The 16764-nt window shown below is 49.0% G+C and overlaps 2 protein-coding genes across 3 annotated transcripts in view; one reads left to right on the top strand and one right to left on the bottom strand.

The window, feature by feature from the left end:
* Nucleotides 1-3065, top strand: part of LOC135828655 (mucin-2-like) — an 11536-nt gene extending 8471 nt beyond the window's left edge. The window contains exon 6 of the mRNA XM_065341082.1: nt 91-3065. Coding sequence (XP_065197154.1) covers nt 91-1788 — 1698 coding nt within the window. The 3' untranslated portion in view covers nt 1789-3065. The remainder of the gene's footprint in view (nt 1-90) is intronic.
* Nucleotides 3066-3719: 654 nt separating this feature from the next.
* LOC135828435 (helicase domino-like) overlaps nt 3720-16764 on the bottom strand; it is a 48631-nt gene continuing 35586 nt past the window's right edge. For both annotated transcript variants that reach the window (XM_065340885.1, XM_065340886.1), the window contains exons 31-34: nt 14838-14936; nt 8714-8776; nt 7723-7791; nt 3720-6183 (exon numbers count right to left, since the gene is read on the bottom strand). In XM_065340885.1, coding sequence (XP_065196957.1) covers nt 5854-6183; nt 7723-7791; nt 8714-8776; nt 14838-14936 — 561 coding nt within the window. In that variant the 3' untranslated portion in view covers nt 3720-5853. The remainder of the gene's footprint in view (nt 6184-7722; nt 7792-8713; nt 8777-14837; nt 14937-16764) is intronic.

Genomic DNA, 16764 nt, shown 5'->3' with positions numbered 1-16764 from the left:
TATATCTAACATACCTTCGCCACTATCATTTCTTCGGTGATGGGCGTGTGTGTGTGTGTGTCCAACGTGTTCTGTGTGTGGTTGTTTCAGATGCGTGCCGTGTTTGCGTTGTCATCCACGCCTGCTGCTTCTGCAGGCAGCACCACTGTCCCGTCCGCTGACAACATGTCCTACACCGGTCAGCATGGGCACACAAGTACTGCTGCTAGCTCATCAGCAGCCAGCACACACTCTACAGCTGTGTATACCGGTGAGGGTAGCATGGACGTGTCGGCCACCACTCCCACCATGCATCGGACTAGCAATGGCGAAGCCGTGCTGTACCATGATCGTCACACACCGGCTGCCATGCCTTCAGGTGTGCAAGTGTCCACTGATGCCCAGTTACTGTACACCTCTGCTGGTACTAGTGGTGAGAGTGCTGCATTGCACAGCACCAGCACGGCCCTGCATCATCACACTCGCCATCATACCGCAACAGGGAGTGCTGATAGTGCTGCTGCTGCTGCCAACACAGCAGCCGCCACAACACCTACTTCTACCGGCGCTGTTCTGCAGTCTGGTGGTGGTGGTGGTGGAGGGGATGCGGAGGTGGAGCATATCGTACACAACATGCAGGTCTCCTACCACGGCGACCACAGAGACCGCATGCTATCTGCAACTACTGCTCGCCCTCCTCCAACTGCTGATAGTGGTGCGGGTGCTGCTGGTGGAGCTGGTGACGCTGGTGAGCAACTTGACTACACAACCTCTTCAAGACAGCAGCAGCACGAACAGCACCACCAGGAAGAAGAAGGCCCCTCTCAGCCGCGCAACAGCAGCCTGGAGAATGTCATCTCGTCGCTGGACAGCTTCAAGCTCTCCTTGCTGTCCAACAAGCTCACCACCACCACCGGTACGGGCTGTGAGGACAGCGGCAATGCTGGCAGGGCTGCTGCTGCTGCTGGTGGTGGTGATGCAGCAGGGCGACATCCAGCAGCAGCAACACGATCACCGCACTCGTTTGCCAACACATCGGCTGCTGGCACGGCCACTGCCGCAACAACATCATCATCCTTATCGTCGTCACCGTCCGTTCTGATCGCACAGGCAACTTTCACACCACCATCAGCTTCACCGTCTCGTCAGTCGCATAGAACAAGGGCTGCCGTCAGTGAACCTCGTCCGTCTTCCCTCGCACCCAGTCCTGTGTCGTCATCGTCAATAGCCCGCTCACCGGCAACCCCGTCTCCAGAGCGCGGATCTCCGTTCGGTCGGACGAAAACCAGCCCTCGTCTGGCGTCCATTCGTTCCACGGCTCACACGAACGGCTTCTCGTCAGACACGCCTGACTTTGATAGTGACCTTGTGCCCGTGATGAGTAATCCCATTGCTCTGGCGATGTCATCACCGTCGTCGACGTCTGCACCCACATCCACCGGTTCCAACACTGCTGCTGCTACTACGGTCTTGCGAATGCTGAGCGACGGCGAAGAGTCAGATACGCCGTCGCCACCCTCTCCACAAGCGTCGCCGATCATATCCACGAGTGGTGGTAGCCCTAGACCAGTGCGCAATGGCATTCGAGAGTTCTCCAAGGCTGTATACAATGATGAGAGTGAAGATGATGCGTATGACAGCGAGACTGGTGGTGAGGAGGAGGAGGATGATCATGATGATGGTGATGGTGGAACGCTAGGTGAACGTAATGGTGGTGACTTGTTGCCTGTGCACGGCAGTGGAGCAGACGATGACGACGACGATGACAGTGATTGGTTGAACACGTCTGCCGCTGCTGGTCTGGTATGAGAGTGCACGTGTTCCGCCCCGTGTGTGTGTGTGTGTGGTGTGCGTGCGTGCGTCCATGTGCGTGTGTGCATGTGCGCCCACGTAACATTGAACGACCGATTGCGTTTACGGTCGCGGACACCAGTGTTGTTGTTGTTGTTGTTGTTGTTGTTGTTGTTGTTGTTGTTGTTGTTGTTGTTGTTGTTGTTGTTGTTGTTGTTGTTGTTGTTATTGTTGTTGAACTTGAACGCATCATCATCATAGTAGTCGTATCCAGCTTGGCTATGATGACTTGCTGTGCATGTTTGTTACCATAGTTACCAGTGCGTGAGTATCACCATGGTCACCGGACAGGGCATGTGTTACTGCAGCACCGTGCACGCCGTGTTCACATGCTCTCCTGGCCAGCCACCAGCACACGTGCTGCTGTCAGACCAGACTGTCGTTGTCGTTGTTGTCGTTGTTGCGTCTGTTCGCACTCCTACTCTCCTATTGAATTGAACTACTCTCTTTCATCGTGCAGCATTGACACAAATATTATGCTACTTACATTTGCTGTTGCTGTTGTTTATTTTGATCTTCTTTTTTGTTTCAACCTGTTAAATGGTGCTTTGAATCGTTATTCTTTTCGCACTCGCAGTGTGCTGTCGTTGTGGCTGCTGCTACCGTTTTGAGAGTACTGGTAATGCTGATAATGATACGTTGCAGTCTTTTCTTCTTCTTTAAAGACCGTTTATTTTCCGCCGTGTCTTGGTTTTCGCCGTTTGGTGCTCGCCGCCGATTGTTTTGTGTATTCTTGTGCTGGCCATGAACGTGCGCAGCGGTGCGAGCTGCCCAGTCTCCATATAGCATCTCTATTTATTCAACTTTTTTAACCGTGCACCCAGCCGCCACCGCGCTGCTCATTAGCGCACCATGCTGCTTCTTCTCCACCGCTACCGCCGCACCGCTTTCCCCGCACCTGGCGTATTCACATCAGTAATGTCCTAACAGCGATCGATACGACCAAACGGCCGACAATCCTACCTCCTTGAAGTGCGTAACCTCTCCCGAGTCCCCTCCCCCTCCCCTCAAGCTTTGTAACAGTATGTCAACATTGGTCTTGTTTAACGGGTTGTGGTATTTTTTTGTGCGTACTCACTCCACTCCCTCCCATCAAGCGCTCAGATTATGTTAACCTTTGTCTTGTCAACGGCTTGAGGTATTTCCGGTCGCAAGCTCCTGGTTGTGACTTTTGCAAGCCTTCCTCGTCTCGGAACCAACATGATGCATGTTCCTGAACATTTCTTCACCTTTGATTTCCGATCTTCGGATTGTTTGAAATGATGTTAATTGGTATTATCAAGAGTACATAACCCCCCAGAGTGTGCAACTCCACTATGGGTGCTGTCCCGACAGAATTTCAAGTTGACGTCATTTTGATGATGCAATGCGCACTGTACACGGATTATCAGACGAATCCGGAACCTGTGGTTGACCGAAGCAGATCGATCCTGTACAAATTATTGCAAAGAAAAACGTGTGATGCGTTGACACCCGTACACATGTTGTAAATCACTGGTGCAAGGAGCATTGCGTCATAAATAATGACGTCAACTTGAAATTCTGTCGGGACAGCAGGGTATGTGGGAGTTGCACACTCTGGGGGTTATGTACTCTTGGTATTATGTAGAAAAACAACGAACCACATGCACACATACCAGGCACATTATGGAAATTGAAAGTGACATTGAATGATAATGCACCTGCAACTGCTGAGCGATGCAACAAGCCCACATGCATGCCACACACTTTCACTGCCGCATGCTAGTTGCTGCATGTGATGTGTTCCAGGAAAACTGGGGCAAGCAATGCAGCCGCAGGAGTACAACTCTTGCATGTACCCGTGTGTGCAATACTGCCCCCCCCCCCAACACACCCACACGCACGCCACCGTGCAGCAGCACTCGTGGTTATCCCAACGAGAGTGCGGTTCGTTGTTTTCTACATTCTCATTGGATCACAATGGTGCACAGTGAGCAGCCATGCGCAGCAGCATTATTCATCCAGATCTGCACATGGTGTCTGGTCAGAGCACCAGCCACTGTGACCAAGGAGTACACATAGTACTAGACCACAGTCCCTGGTCGCAGCCATGCAAGACCAGCAGCTAACACACGGATGTGGACGACTAAGCGGGGGGGGGGGGGGGGGGGGGGGAGGGAGGGAAGAAGCCTGCTTGGATAGAAATAAAATAAGGTCATGAATGGCGGGCGGGGAGGGGTGAAGGATGTTGGGAAGGGGAGGGGGGGGGGGGTAAATATGACTAGATTAAATTGAGATGGGAAAAAAACACAACGGAAGCATGACGAAAGCGGTATAAAAACAGGGCGCAGAAAATAACATGTCCACATAGTTTTCTCACCAAGCAACGGAAAGGAAAGGATAGAAACAGAAGCTGCTCTTGTGTCCGCGCGCGCGCGCGCGCGCGCGCGCGCGCGTGTGTGTGTGTGTGTGTGTGTGTGTGTGTGTGTGTGTGTGTGTGTGTGTAGCTATCATCGCCTTCGGCGATGGGCTTTCCAAAGGTCCAAAGGTGTGTGTGTGTGTGAAAGAGCACTCAAAAGTGGCACCAGCAAAAGACGGTGCACGACCAGTGTCACAAAGCACGGCGGTACAAGTAAACAAGGAGCGGACACGGCCACTGCACGCCTAGGTTGCTGCAACAAGAGTGCACTACGACCAGAGCCAGTACGTGCACAGCACTATGACTATGAACAGAGCCAGTGTGCACAGCAAGATGGGCAGAGCCGGTGTGCACAGCACTATGACTATGAGCAGAGCCGGTGTGCACAGCAAGATGGGCAGAGCCGGTGTGCACAGCACGAAGGGCGCAGTATAAGTTACTCGATACGCACGCTGCTTTAAAATACTGCATGCAAGAGAATGTACGCAGAGACAGGAAGACGTGCGGCTGGACATCAGCGAAAGCAACATGCACATGCACATGCGGAGCAGAGCAGAGCATGCAGCATGTACCTGAACATGCATACCCGTCCATTGCTTGATGACAAGAGAGGCTAGAGAGCATCGGCAGAGCAATCATGCTCGTACGCACACAAGTACAGCTACCCACGACAGCAGCAAGCCGCAGACGAGGCTGGACGAGCATCGCAACACAAGCGATGGTGGATTCATGCAAGCAGCCGTCGAATCAATGCGATAAAGTTAAAAAAGCAACCTAGAAAAATAGACATGTGCGGGTCGCGGGCATTTGCACACGCATACAAAGTATGGGTTACGTGTACACACACACACACACACACACACACACACACACACACACACACACACACACACACACACACACAAACTTGTGAACACACTCAACACATCTAGGCAGCGGTAGCAGGCACTGACGTCTGGACACACCAGGATAACAACCGGGATGGCGACGGAAAGGCACAGCGGGACACTCCACATGCGCGTAAGCAGGAGGGACGGAGAGGGCTTGGTGGAGGTGGTGGTGCTGACATTGGCGATGGTGGCGGCAGCAGCAGCGCAGCTGGACAGCTTACTCACTGATCAGTTGCCAGTCATGTAGGCTTAGGTTAGAGTGTGCGAGGCAACTTGGAAGGCGATACACTGCTACAGGTAGTGGTGCTGCTGTTGGTGCTGGTGCTGATGGTGGCGGGTGTGATGCTGCTGCTGGTGCTGGACCACTGCACATGGGTTGCGGCGTCAACGTAACGGGCTATTGAGAACACTGTGAGCACGCTGATCATACGTTACGCCGTTGCCGCACCAGTCAACGTGACAATACTCTGCACAGTCTGCAGCATTGACCACTACTTCAAGTACATGTACATCCAGCCAGCGGTTAACAGTAACGCTGTAACACTGTAAACCATTGCTAGCAATGCGGCCGCCGCCGCTGCCGTTGTAGTTGCTCATCCTATAGCGTGGTGGCACTGCTGAGGGACAAAGCCCCCGGAACACACTAATAAGGTACACCGGAGAGAGAGAGAGGTGAGCTTTCCTAAACCATATCACATCTTCTCTCCACAACAACACTGAGAGTAAGCTCAGCCGAACACTGAGAATAAGCTCTCAGCCGCTGGTTGCATCGGTCGCTTTCGAACGCAGAGATCGGCGATGCCGTGCGCCAGGTCCTGCTGTCGATGAGAGCGGTGTGTCAGACGAAGATGAACGGTGGCTTGGTCGAGATCTGCCACCATGTGATGGCGGTAGCCCCAGCAGTCCTGGTGTGTCTGCTTGTGCACTGCTATTAGCTGGTGTAGCTGCTGCAGAGGACGTGGCTGTGGCTGGTGAGCCCAGGGGTAGAGGAGAGATAGGACTGAGAGCTGCTGCTGCTGCTGCTGAGCTTGGTGTGCTGATCTGCGGTAGCTGAACACCATTCACTGGTGGCAGCTTGGTCTTCTGCATGGTACAAACGTACACACACACACACACATACACATACACGTACGCACATACGTACACGCACACACACATACACACACATACGTACACACACGTACACACACACATACACACACACACACACACATACACACACACACACACACACACACACACACACACACACACACAAGCACACACACGTACACACACACATACGCATACACATACACATACACACACAAGCACACACGCACACACACACACACACACACACACACACACACACACACACACACACACACACACACACACACACACACACACACACACACACACACATACACACGCACAGACAGAGTAGCAAAGGTTAAAGGGGCACTCCGGGAATATTTTCGGTGGTGTGTTCTCTTGATGGGGGTCTTATATGGCCCCCAAGGAATGGGGAATCGCGAAAACTAGACCCAAAAAGTCGATATATGAAGCCAGGGAGAGCCAAGTTTGTCTCCTCTTTTGATGGTTTTGGTGACGTCACGTGTGATTAGTATTCAAATTCTCTGCATTTGAAGATCTTAGTTTTTTGAATTTTCTGGTGATGAAGAACGATGTTTGGTCAACATTCCCAAGCTTCACGACTGCGACCATACTCTAAGGAACCTGAAGGACCTCCTGAGGTGCCCCTGGTAGAAGCGCAGCCTGATGAGGGCCAGGAAATTGGAGCGGACGACTTCACTGGTCGACAAAGAAATAACGATTGGTGTTCCTGCCAGAAATGTGGGGTGATGCAGAGGGCAGTCGATTACCTTCGCTGTCGAGAGAGCGCTGCAGCTGTTAGCATTGACATCCCTTTGACATACGTTACACATCACCCCGACTTCGCGTCAGCTTGTCTAAACAAAACTGTTCTGACCATATGCCTCACGGCGTATAGAGAATTTCGGGATCCTCGTACTCGGACCAGTGAAGTCGTCCGCTCCAATCTTCTGGCCCTCATCAGGCTGCGCTTCTACCAGGGGCACCTCAGGGGTCCTTCAGGTTCCTTAGAGTAGGTCCGCAGTTGTGAAGCTTGGGAATGTTGACAAAACATCGTTCTTCATCACCAGAAAATTCAAACAACTAAGATCTTCAAATGCTGAGAATTTGAATACTAATCACACGTGATGTCATCAAAACCATCAAAAGAGGAGACAAACTTGGCCCTCCCTGGCTTCATATATCGACTTTTTGGGTCTAGTTTTCGCGATTCCCCTTTCCTTGGGGGCCATATAAGACCCCCATGAAGAGAACACACCACCGAAAATATTCCCGGAGTGCTCCTTTAAAGCATGGATTGCACCATAGAGTATACCACACCGCAGATGAACTACATCAGAGAATAATCATCACAGACATACAGATATACAGACAGACAGGCAGACGGACAGACGAACAGACGAACAGTCGAAAAGACAGACAGACAGACAGACAGACAGACAGACAGACAGACAGACAGACAGACAGACAGACAGACACCCACACGCTTACAAACACAAATCGCCATACACACAGCGTACTTACAGCTGGTTTTTCCGGTAAAGGCAATCGGTTCTCAAGGAAACGCAGTGCGTACTGCTCCAACGCGCTCATCTACACAAGATCATGAACACATAAGCAGCAGCAGCAGCAGCAGCAGCAACATCAGTGGCAGAGATTGTATCAAAGAGCATGTCCACAGCACACGCACGCACACGCACACAGACATACACGCACATACACGCACAGACACACACATACACGCACAGACACACACATACATACACGCACACACACCCTCGATATGGGGTAAGCCTGTGCAGAATACATAAAAATGAATACAGTCCATACACACACACACACACACACACACACACACACACACACACACACACTTGTACTTGTTGCACACTGCCAAAACTGGTCACGTGGGTCTCCCCGGGAGAGGGGAGAGAGACTCAAAAAGGAATCTTGGAAAGATGACTCAATTGGCTATAGAATCGCCCAACGGCCGACACCCCCTGAAATCCCAAAAACTCTGGGTGGACTTGAAAATGATCCCACTTACGGGCTCACCACACCTCGTAAGTGGGTGAGGACAAGGTGCAGAAAAAGGATTGACGGCATCAGGGTATCCGCCCTGGGATCCATGCAGTTACCCCTGCCCCCAGTGAAGGTAATACTTGCTACTAGTGTGAGTGGCTAAATCAGAGTGGATCTGATACAAGCTTCATTAGCACCATGATTACACAAGAGTTAATCTAGCCAGAAGTAGTCCATAGTTAACAGGTATGTATACTTCAAATAGAAAGTATATGAACCCTGAAACCAACAAAGGTGATAAGTACAACATTACACCTTCAAGCAGCCGAGCCCGTTGGCAACAGACCCAACACTATCCGGCATAAGTGTACCCACCAACCAAACTAGCTGGCACAACAGTCCATACACGCACACGCACACACACACACACACACACACACACACACACACACACACACACACACACACACACACACACACACACCGGACATACCTGACTCGTCATGGCGGAAAACTCTTCCAGGACATCGTCGACTAATGACCGCTGCTTTGCCTCCTGGACAAGATGAACAGTATCAAACAGAGCAAATACAATCATCATACCGCACTCATTCGATTAGAAGCCAGTGTTGAATTAATGCATCCTCACATTAACTCGCACGTTAACACACTAACTAAGTGATACGGGGCGGTGAAGAACGCCCTCTTCATTTCAGGCTTGAAATATTCTAGTGGTCGAGACTCCATTGCCTGTATTCTTAGTCTGTGCTTGTACATTCACAAAGAACAGGTGAACTGTGTCTATGCAGTGTCACACGAAACACACGCACGCACGCACGCACGCACGCGCGCGCGCGCGCACACACACACACACTCGTACTTGCACACTGCCAAAACTGGTCACGTGGGTCTCCCCGGGGGAGGGGAGAGAGAGACGAATCTTGAAAAGATGACTCAATTGGCTGTTGAACCGCCCAACGGCCCACATCCCCTGAAACCCCCAAACTTTGGATGGACTTGGGAAATAATCCCACGTATGGGTTCACCACACCTTAGCGAGTCACACACACAAGCCCTATATAACTACTAGTCTTTATTCATTACATTCCATCCTTGTCTCTGACGAAGCCTCAAAGGCAGAAACGCGCAGGAATAAACGGATCATAATTATATATAAAGACTTGACCTTGCTGTGCGTGTGTTTGCTGTATCGGAGCACCTTACATCCTACTACTCCGATCGCTACCATGGCCTCCCTCAGCACTCCAGCCAGCATCAAGCGCCGATGATCCATGCAGACGTCGCCCACCGCCACTGCTATCTCGTCCGCCGCTACACCATCAGCCACCTCCTCTGCTCCACCGAATCTTGTCGACAATGACACGTCCAAATACTCCTCATGGTGCGTCAGACGTATCTTAATGACACGTCCAAATACTCCTCATGGTGCGTCGGACGTTTCTTAATGACACGTCCAAATACTCCTCATGGTGCGTCGGACGTATCTTCACATCCAAGAAGATTATCGGCGAGCAATCTACAAAATTAGCCTCATTAGAAGCACAGCTCATTTCCTGTGAATTTCCGACTTGGGTTAGGAATAAATACAAGAATCTATGCCCAGAAGCAATGAACATCCAGTGTAAACACTTCACCAACACTGCTACCAACGCTTGCAAAGTGAAACTAGCCAAAGCTGAAGCTACTATGGATACTGCCTACTCTGACTCTGATGATCTACTGAAAGCTTTGTCCAAAAATGCCGACACTAGACCAGCAGTCGAGCCAGTTAAAGATGCATTCAGAAAATTATTCGCATCCAGGCTAGCTGGTAGTACAGCAAAAGCTATGTTGGCTGAGAAGCAAAAGAAGGCCGGTGCAGCTGCCGCTGCTATTCCAACTGATGTGTCAACTGCACCACCTTCAACAGAAGAAATTGGCAGCCTCATCAAGAAAGATGTGAGAACACAAGTGAAAATGGAAGTGAAACAGAAAAAGACGAATCCAACGAAGAAGGTTAAGAAATCAAAAAACAAGAACGGTGCTCGGAAGACGAAGCCAGGGGAGAAAGGCAACGCCAATGCCCGCCGAAGAGCCAGGAAACATTAGCCGATTTGAGATATCGCTATATTTGGCACCTTAGACTTTCTGACTTTCTTAGACTTTCTGACCATGCTGTTTTAGTTAGCAACTCTGGATTTCATAACTTTTCTGACCATTCCTTCACTGCAGTTGAGAAGCAAGTACTGTAAAGCGTGACATTTTCGCGGCGTTTTAGTTCGCGTTTTTAGAATCCGGACAGGTTTGCGAGGTTTTAATTTTGCGATTGTTTTCTTTCTGTTTACATACTAGTAGCACTGTGGCATTCTTGCTAAACCTTTCATGGATCTCCTTTTCGCGCTGTCTAAATTTCGCGATTTTCACGTGTTCGCGAATTTCGCAGAAATTACTTGACCATGGCAATAATTTCACGGTTTACAGTACTGGGTTATGGTTGTAAGTTTAGACCTACCTCATCATTGCCTTCTATGGACCGATTGCCATTTATACAGATCCACGAAATCCCGTAGCATCCCGTAGACCCGGTAGAGTGTTCACTGTGTGCTATGCATGCGCATTTGACCTTTTTAGCGTCAGAATTCAATGACCAGCAATCGCTTTTCCAGCTTCTTCACTTTGGTTAGAACTAATGACTAGCTAGATCTTTGTCAGAAAAAGGTTTTCGTATGAAATGCTTTCAGGCTCCATTTCTTAGTGGAAATAGCAGAAAACACAATAGGGTCCTGCACATTCAACACCCTACTGGGTCTACGGGATTCTACGGGATTTCGTGGATCTGTACAAATGGCAATCAGTCTATTGACACTTTATTAAATGACATCACCATTTTTTGAGAGGAGAATTCGCTGGTCCGACTTCTTCATGAATCGACCAGAACAACCACTCTCATCTAAACTATTCATTCCAAAATTCCACCAGCCGTCAAACATCCAGCCACCCAAAGCATCCTTTGCGTCTGAATCGGCATTAGCGGAATTTAGAACTGAGCTCCTTAACAACGTTTCACAAAGCAGATGGTTGAAACGACAGCCAAATGTGTCCTCATCAGAACGTAATGCTATCATCCAACTCAACCAGTATAACGATATTATCATCTGTGATGTGGATAAGAATCTAGGAACTGTTGTTCTTGATAAGTCTGATTACCTTTCAGAAGGCCACCGTCAGCTGAATGACACTAAGTTCTACCGTCTAGTTACCCACTTACCAGTAGATATTAACGAACCCTTTGATCGTTTTGTACCAGAAGTTAATTTCCTGGAAGACGAACTTCTAGACATTCGCAATGATCACGATGACTTGCTCAATGTTAAGGACCGCTCTTGTATGTTTGCTACTTTTCCGTTTAAACCCGCTAAGTTTTACCTGTTGCCTAAGCTACACAAGCCTCTAGGTCCGTGTACGTGTGGGTTAAAGGGACGGCCTATTGTGTCGTGTATTAATTACTGTACATCTCCTGCCTCCCGTTTCGTTGACCACCATTTACGAATAGTTTTGCTCTCCCTAGCAGACACAACAATTCTTAAAGATACAACAATGCTTACAAATCGTTTGAAAACCTCTAGCTTTCCTAACAATGTCCGTATTCTCACAGCAGATGTGGAATCACTTTACACTGACATGAACTGGCATGACACTATAGCTGCAGTCGATTCTCTGTTAGTCAACCACCCACTTCGAAATCTCTTGTTAGATCTGCTGAAGTTTGTTGTAGAAAACAACTACTTCATTTTTGATATTCTATACCACCAAGAGTTCGGAATGGCCATGGGTACCCCAATGGCCGTAAATGTGGCAAACGCTTTCCTTTTCGTACACGAAATGAAGTCTATTACCACATTCAAGTCCTCCATGCATTTGTTTAATCGATTCATTGATGATCTTATCTTAGTGATCGAAGAATCTACAAATTTAGCAGCTTTGCAAGCGTCTCTTTACAGTGAGCTTCCAACTATCAAATTAAATTGGACATTGCCCTCTGACTCTTGTATCTTCCTTGATCTTGATATTTTTAAAACATCTACCAACAATGGTCACTGTGTGTTTGAGTTTCGTACATTCCAGAAACCTCGCAACGCATACCTATACATACCATGTACCTCCGATCACCCGAGAGCTAACCTGCGTGCTTTCATCAAGGCTGAGCTGTTGCGTTACAACAGAACAAACTCAAGACTTGCCGACATTCAAAATGTAAGATCTTTGTTATGGAAACGTTTACGCAGAAGAGGTTATCCTCCGCAATTTCTAGCTAGCTCATTCACTGATGTTTTGCCTACTGTAATACTACTGTAATGAATCATGCTATAGAAAGCAAAACTCCCAAGCCTAAGTCTGATGCTATTGTATTTATTACTCAGTACCATCCGCACATCCGCATTTCATTACTAATGATTACAAAGCTCTCATTAAACAATCCTTTATGAAGAACGGGAATTTTTTTCAGGAGAACTAAGCAATTGTTCTATTAATCTTGTACAATTTAGATTCCTCTACTAGTACTAAGCTTACATTCTATTTTCCAAATCACTGACACTGGCAGAGCACAGTGCTCTGCGTTTAGGTGGGAACCAGAAATTTCTGGTCCCCACCTGAACTTCCCTCCCTTTTTTCCCCGCTCTCTTTGATTCTGCATAATCTTGACTCTGTACAAACATTCTAGTACTTTGACCGCATCTCTTGACCCCCAGTCTTAAGCCTAGTTCACATTCGACGGGGCGCGACGGGACGCGACGTCAGGATCGACGGGACAGTCTGACGGCGTCCAATGTGAACACCAGGAACGGGAACACAACCGTACTGCCGTACGGATCGGAAAGCGACGATCCAACTTTTCATACCGTAGACGGGCGTAGACGGGGATGCAAGCGTACAAAACAGCTGCACTTTGAGTGTGAACAGGAGACGGCGTCGTGCGCCGACCACTCCCGATTCGTACTTGGAAATTTTTAGCATTTCGAACACGGCGCTTCCCATGATAATTCGCAGAATGGCTAACACGACTTAAGTTGAATTTTAGCAAGATACGGTCAGATGTAACTTATGGTATTTAGGGATAGTCCAGGAGCGTGACAGACAAACTGTTTTATCATTTCCTGGAGCTATTATTTGAATGGCACACCTTTCGAAGCTACTTTTTTGATGTTCATGAAAAACTGGTATTGTGAACATGATTCCGCTTCATTCAAGAAGAAATAATTGAAAAGAAGGCCCAAAAAACAAGAAAATAGGGCCAAAAGTCACCCTTTCACGGACCGTGCCTTATGACTGACGCCGTTCGCTGTTAAACGACGCAACGACTGCAGTATGGCATGTCGTACGAATCGTACAAGATTTTACAGCCCACCCCAGCCTTCCCGACAGGCCCTTACGTCCCGTACCGTCAGCGTTCCGTCGAATGTGAACTAGGCTTTATGGTCCAGTACATCTTGTAAAACTTTTTCGACATTTGTTACACTTGTCTGCAACTCAAGTTGCAGACAAGCCTTTAAACTTGCTAAATAGTGCATTTACCGCCCAAGCACTCATCTGGCACATAGAACCAAGCCCTATATAACTACTAGTCTTTATTCATTACATTCCACCCTTGTCTCTGACGAAGCCTTAACCCTTTGGAGTCCGTAACTTTTTTGCTTCGGCAGAATTTGTGGCAGTCACGAAAATGCGCACTCCATTTCCAACATAACTTTGGTTCTACTTCACCGATTTTGAAGATCTTGGGCTCGTTGGAAAGCTCTTGATGAGAGAAATACAATGAGCCCAAACTCGCCAACAGCACTATTCATTGTCCGCCACAACGCGCTCCAAACGCGAGTCCAGCTCCAGATCTGAGACGAAATCGGTCTCCTGTAGCCATTTCACTGAATCTAGCTGGGAACTGTTCAAATTTTTTCGAGTAGAAGCTTACCTTGCCGTGACTTCCCGCCGCGCCGGTCCTGGCACGCGCCGCCTGTCATGAAGCTGGGAAAATCCCTTCTTTTCACGCACTGCTGACTCGCAGCAAGCAGCGCAGAAAATTCGAAATGTTTGATCGCTCGCCGCTCACTCAAACTTCATTGGAGAGACTTCAGACCTGTTCGAGGCGATAGCTGAGAGTTTTCTCTACCATCTAGACCTTTCGATTGTTGAATTTGGTCAGGATTTGGCCGAGAACTGAAAGATTGACTGCGCCCACATGCATACAAAATGCCCATGGTTTGAAATCGAACCATGGACTCCAAAGGGTTAAAGGCAGAAACGCGTAAGAATAAATGGATCATAATAATTATATATAAAGACTTGACCTTGCTGTGCGTGTGTTTGCTGTGTCGGAGGACTTTACATCCTACTACTCAGCACGCACGCACGCACACACACGCACACACACACGCACGCACGCACGCACGCACGCACCCACCCACACACACACACACTTGTGTTCCAAAACTGTTACTACATCCAGCCTGGCATCTTCCTAAAGTGTGATAATTTTCCAGCCTGGATGTTGTTGCGTGCCCAATGCTACTATAACCAGTCTATTAGTTGGGCCATGCACGGCATATCCATACGTCACTTACCACAAAGTTGCTGTTCAGCTCAACCTCCTCTTCTGCGACCTCCGCGCGCGCCTTCTTAGCCGCTTGTGCATCTGTCTCATCTTCCACCTTGCTCAGGACCTTGTTATACAACATCACAACAACGACGATGACAACACCAAGTACAAGAACAAGAACAAGAACAAGACCAGCAGCAACAGCATAGGCAAAAACAAGAACGTCAAAAACCAGAACAGTGGATTGTCAGTCAAAATTAACCCAATTATCTTAATCACCAACCATACAGTGGTCAGCCAGCAGTTCATAACCACCTGACATACAGTGGTCAGACAGCAGTTCATAACCACCAGCACTACATTGGTCAGCCAGCAGTTCATAACCACCAGCCACACAGTGGTCAGCCAGCAGTTCATAATCACCAGCCATACAGTGGTCAGCCAGCAGTTCATAACAACCAGTCATACAGTGGTCAGCCAGCAGTTCATAACCACCAGCCATACAGTGGTCAGCCAGCAGTTCATAACCACCAGTCAAAGAGTGGTCAGCCAGCAGTTCATAACCACCAGCCATACAGTGGTCAGCCAGCAGTTCATAACCACCAGCCACACAGTGGTCAGCCAGCAGTTCATAACCACCAGCCATTAAATGGTCAGCCAGCAGTTCTTAACCACCAGCCATAGAGTGGTCAGCCAGCAGTTCTTAACCGCCAGCCACACAGTGGTCAGCCAGCAGTTCATAACCACCAGCCATAGAGTGGTCAGCCAGCAGTTCACAACCACCAGTCATACAGTGGTCAGCCAGCAGTTCATAACAACCAGTCGTCCAGTGGTCAGCCAGCAGTTCATAACCACCAGCCATTAAATGGTCAGCCAGCAGTTCTTACCCACCAGCCATAGAGTGGTCAGCCAGCAGTTCTTAACCGCCAGCCACACAGTGGTCAGCCAGCAGTTCATAACCACCAGCCATAGAGTGGTCAGCCAGCAGTTCATAACCACCAGTCATACAGTGGTCAGCCAGCAGTTCATAACCACCAGTGATACAGTGGTCAGCCAGTAGTTCATAACCACCAGCCATACAGTGGTCAGCCAGCAGTTCATAACCACCAGCTATACAGTGGTCAGCCAGCAGTTCATAACCACCAGTCAAACAGTGGTCAGCCAGCAGTTCATAACAACCAGTCATCAAGTGGTCCACCAGCAGTTCATAACCACCAGTCATACAGTGGTTAACCAGCAGTTCATAACCACCAGCCATACAGTGGTCAGCCAGCAGTTAATAACCACCAGCCATACAGTGGTCAGCCAGCAGTTCATAACCACCAGCCATACAGTGGTCAGCCAGCAGTTCATAACAACCAGTCATACAGTGGTCAGCCAGCAGTTCATTACCACCAGTCATACAGTAGTCAGCCAGTAGTTCATAACCACCAGCCAAAAAGTGGCCAGCCAGCAGTTCATAACCACCAGCCATACAGTAGTCGGCCGCAGGTCTTAACCACCAGCCATACAGTGGTAAGCCAGTAGTTCATAACCACCAGCCATACAGTGGTCAGCCAGCAGTTCATAACCACCAGCCATACAGTGCTCAGCCAGCAGTTCATAACCACCAGTCATACAGTGGTCAGCCAGCAGTTCATAACCACCAGTCAAAGAGTGGTCAGCCAGCAGTTCATAACCACCAGCCATACAGTGGTCAGCCAGCAGTTCATAACCACCAGTCATACAGTGGTCAGCCAGCAGTTCATAACCACCAGTCAAAGAGTGGTCAGCCAGCAGTTCATAACCACCAGACAAACAGTGGTCAGCCAGCAGTTCATAACCACCAACCAAAAAGTGGTCAGCTGCAGTTCTTAACCACCAGCCATACAGTGGTCAGGAAGCAGTTCATAGCCACCAGTCATACAGTGGTCAGCCAGCAGTTCATACCCACCAGCCATACAGTGGTCAGC

The sequence above is a fragment of the Sycon ciliatum genome, chromosome 12, assembly GCF_964019385.1.
Source record: "Sycon ciliatum chromosome 12, ocSycCili1.1, whole genome shotgun sequence".
In the NCBI taxonomy this organism is placed as follows: Eukaryota; Metazoa; Porifera; class Calcarea; order Leucosolenida; family Sycettidae; genus Sycon; species Sycon ciliatum.
Note: the sequence above shows the minus strand (reverse complement) of the source record. Positions and strands in the feature narration are given on the sequence as shown.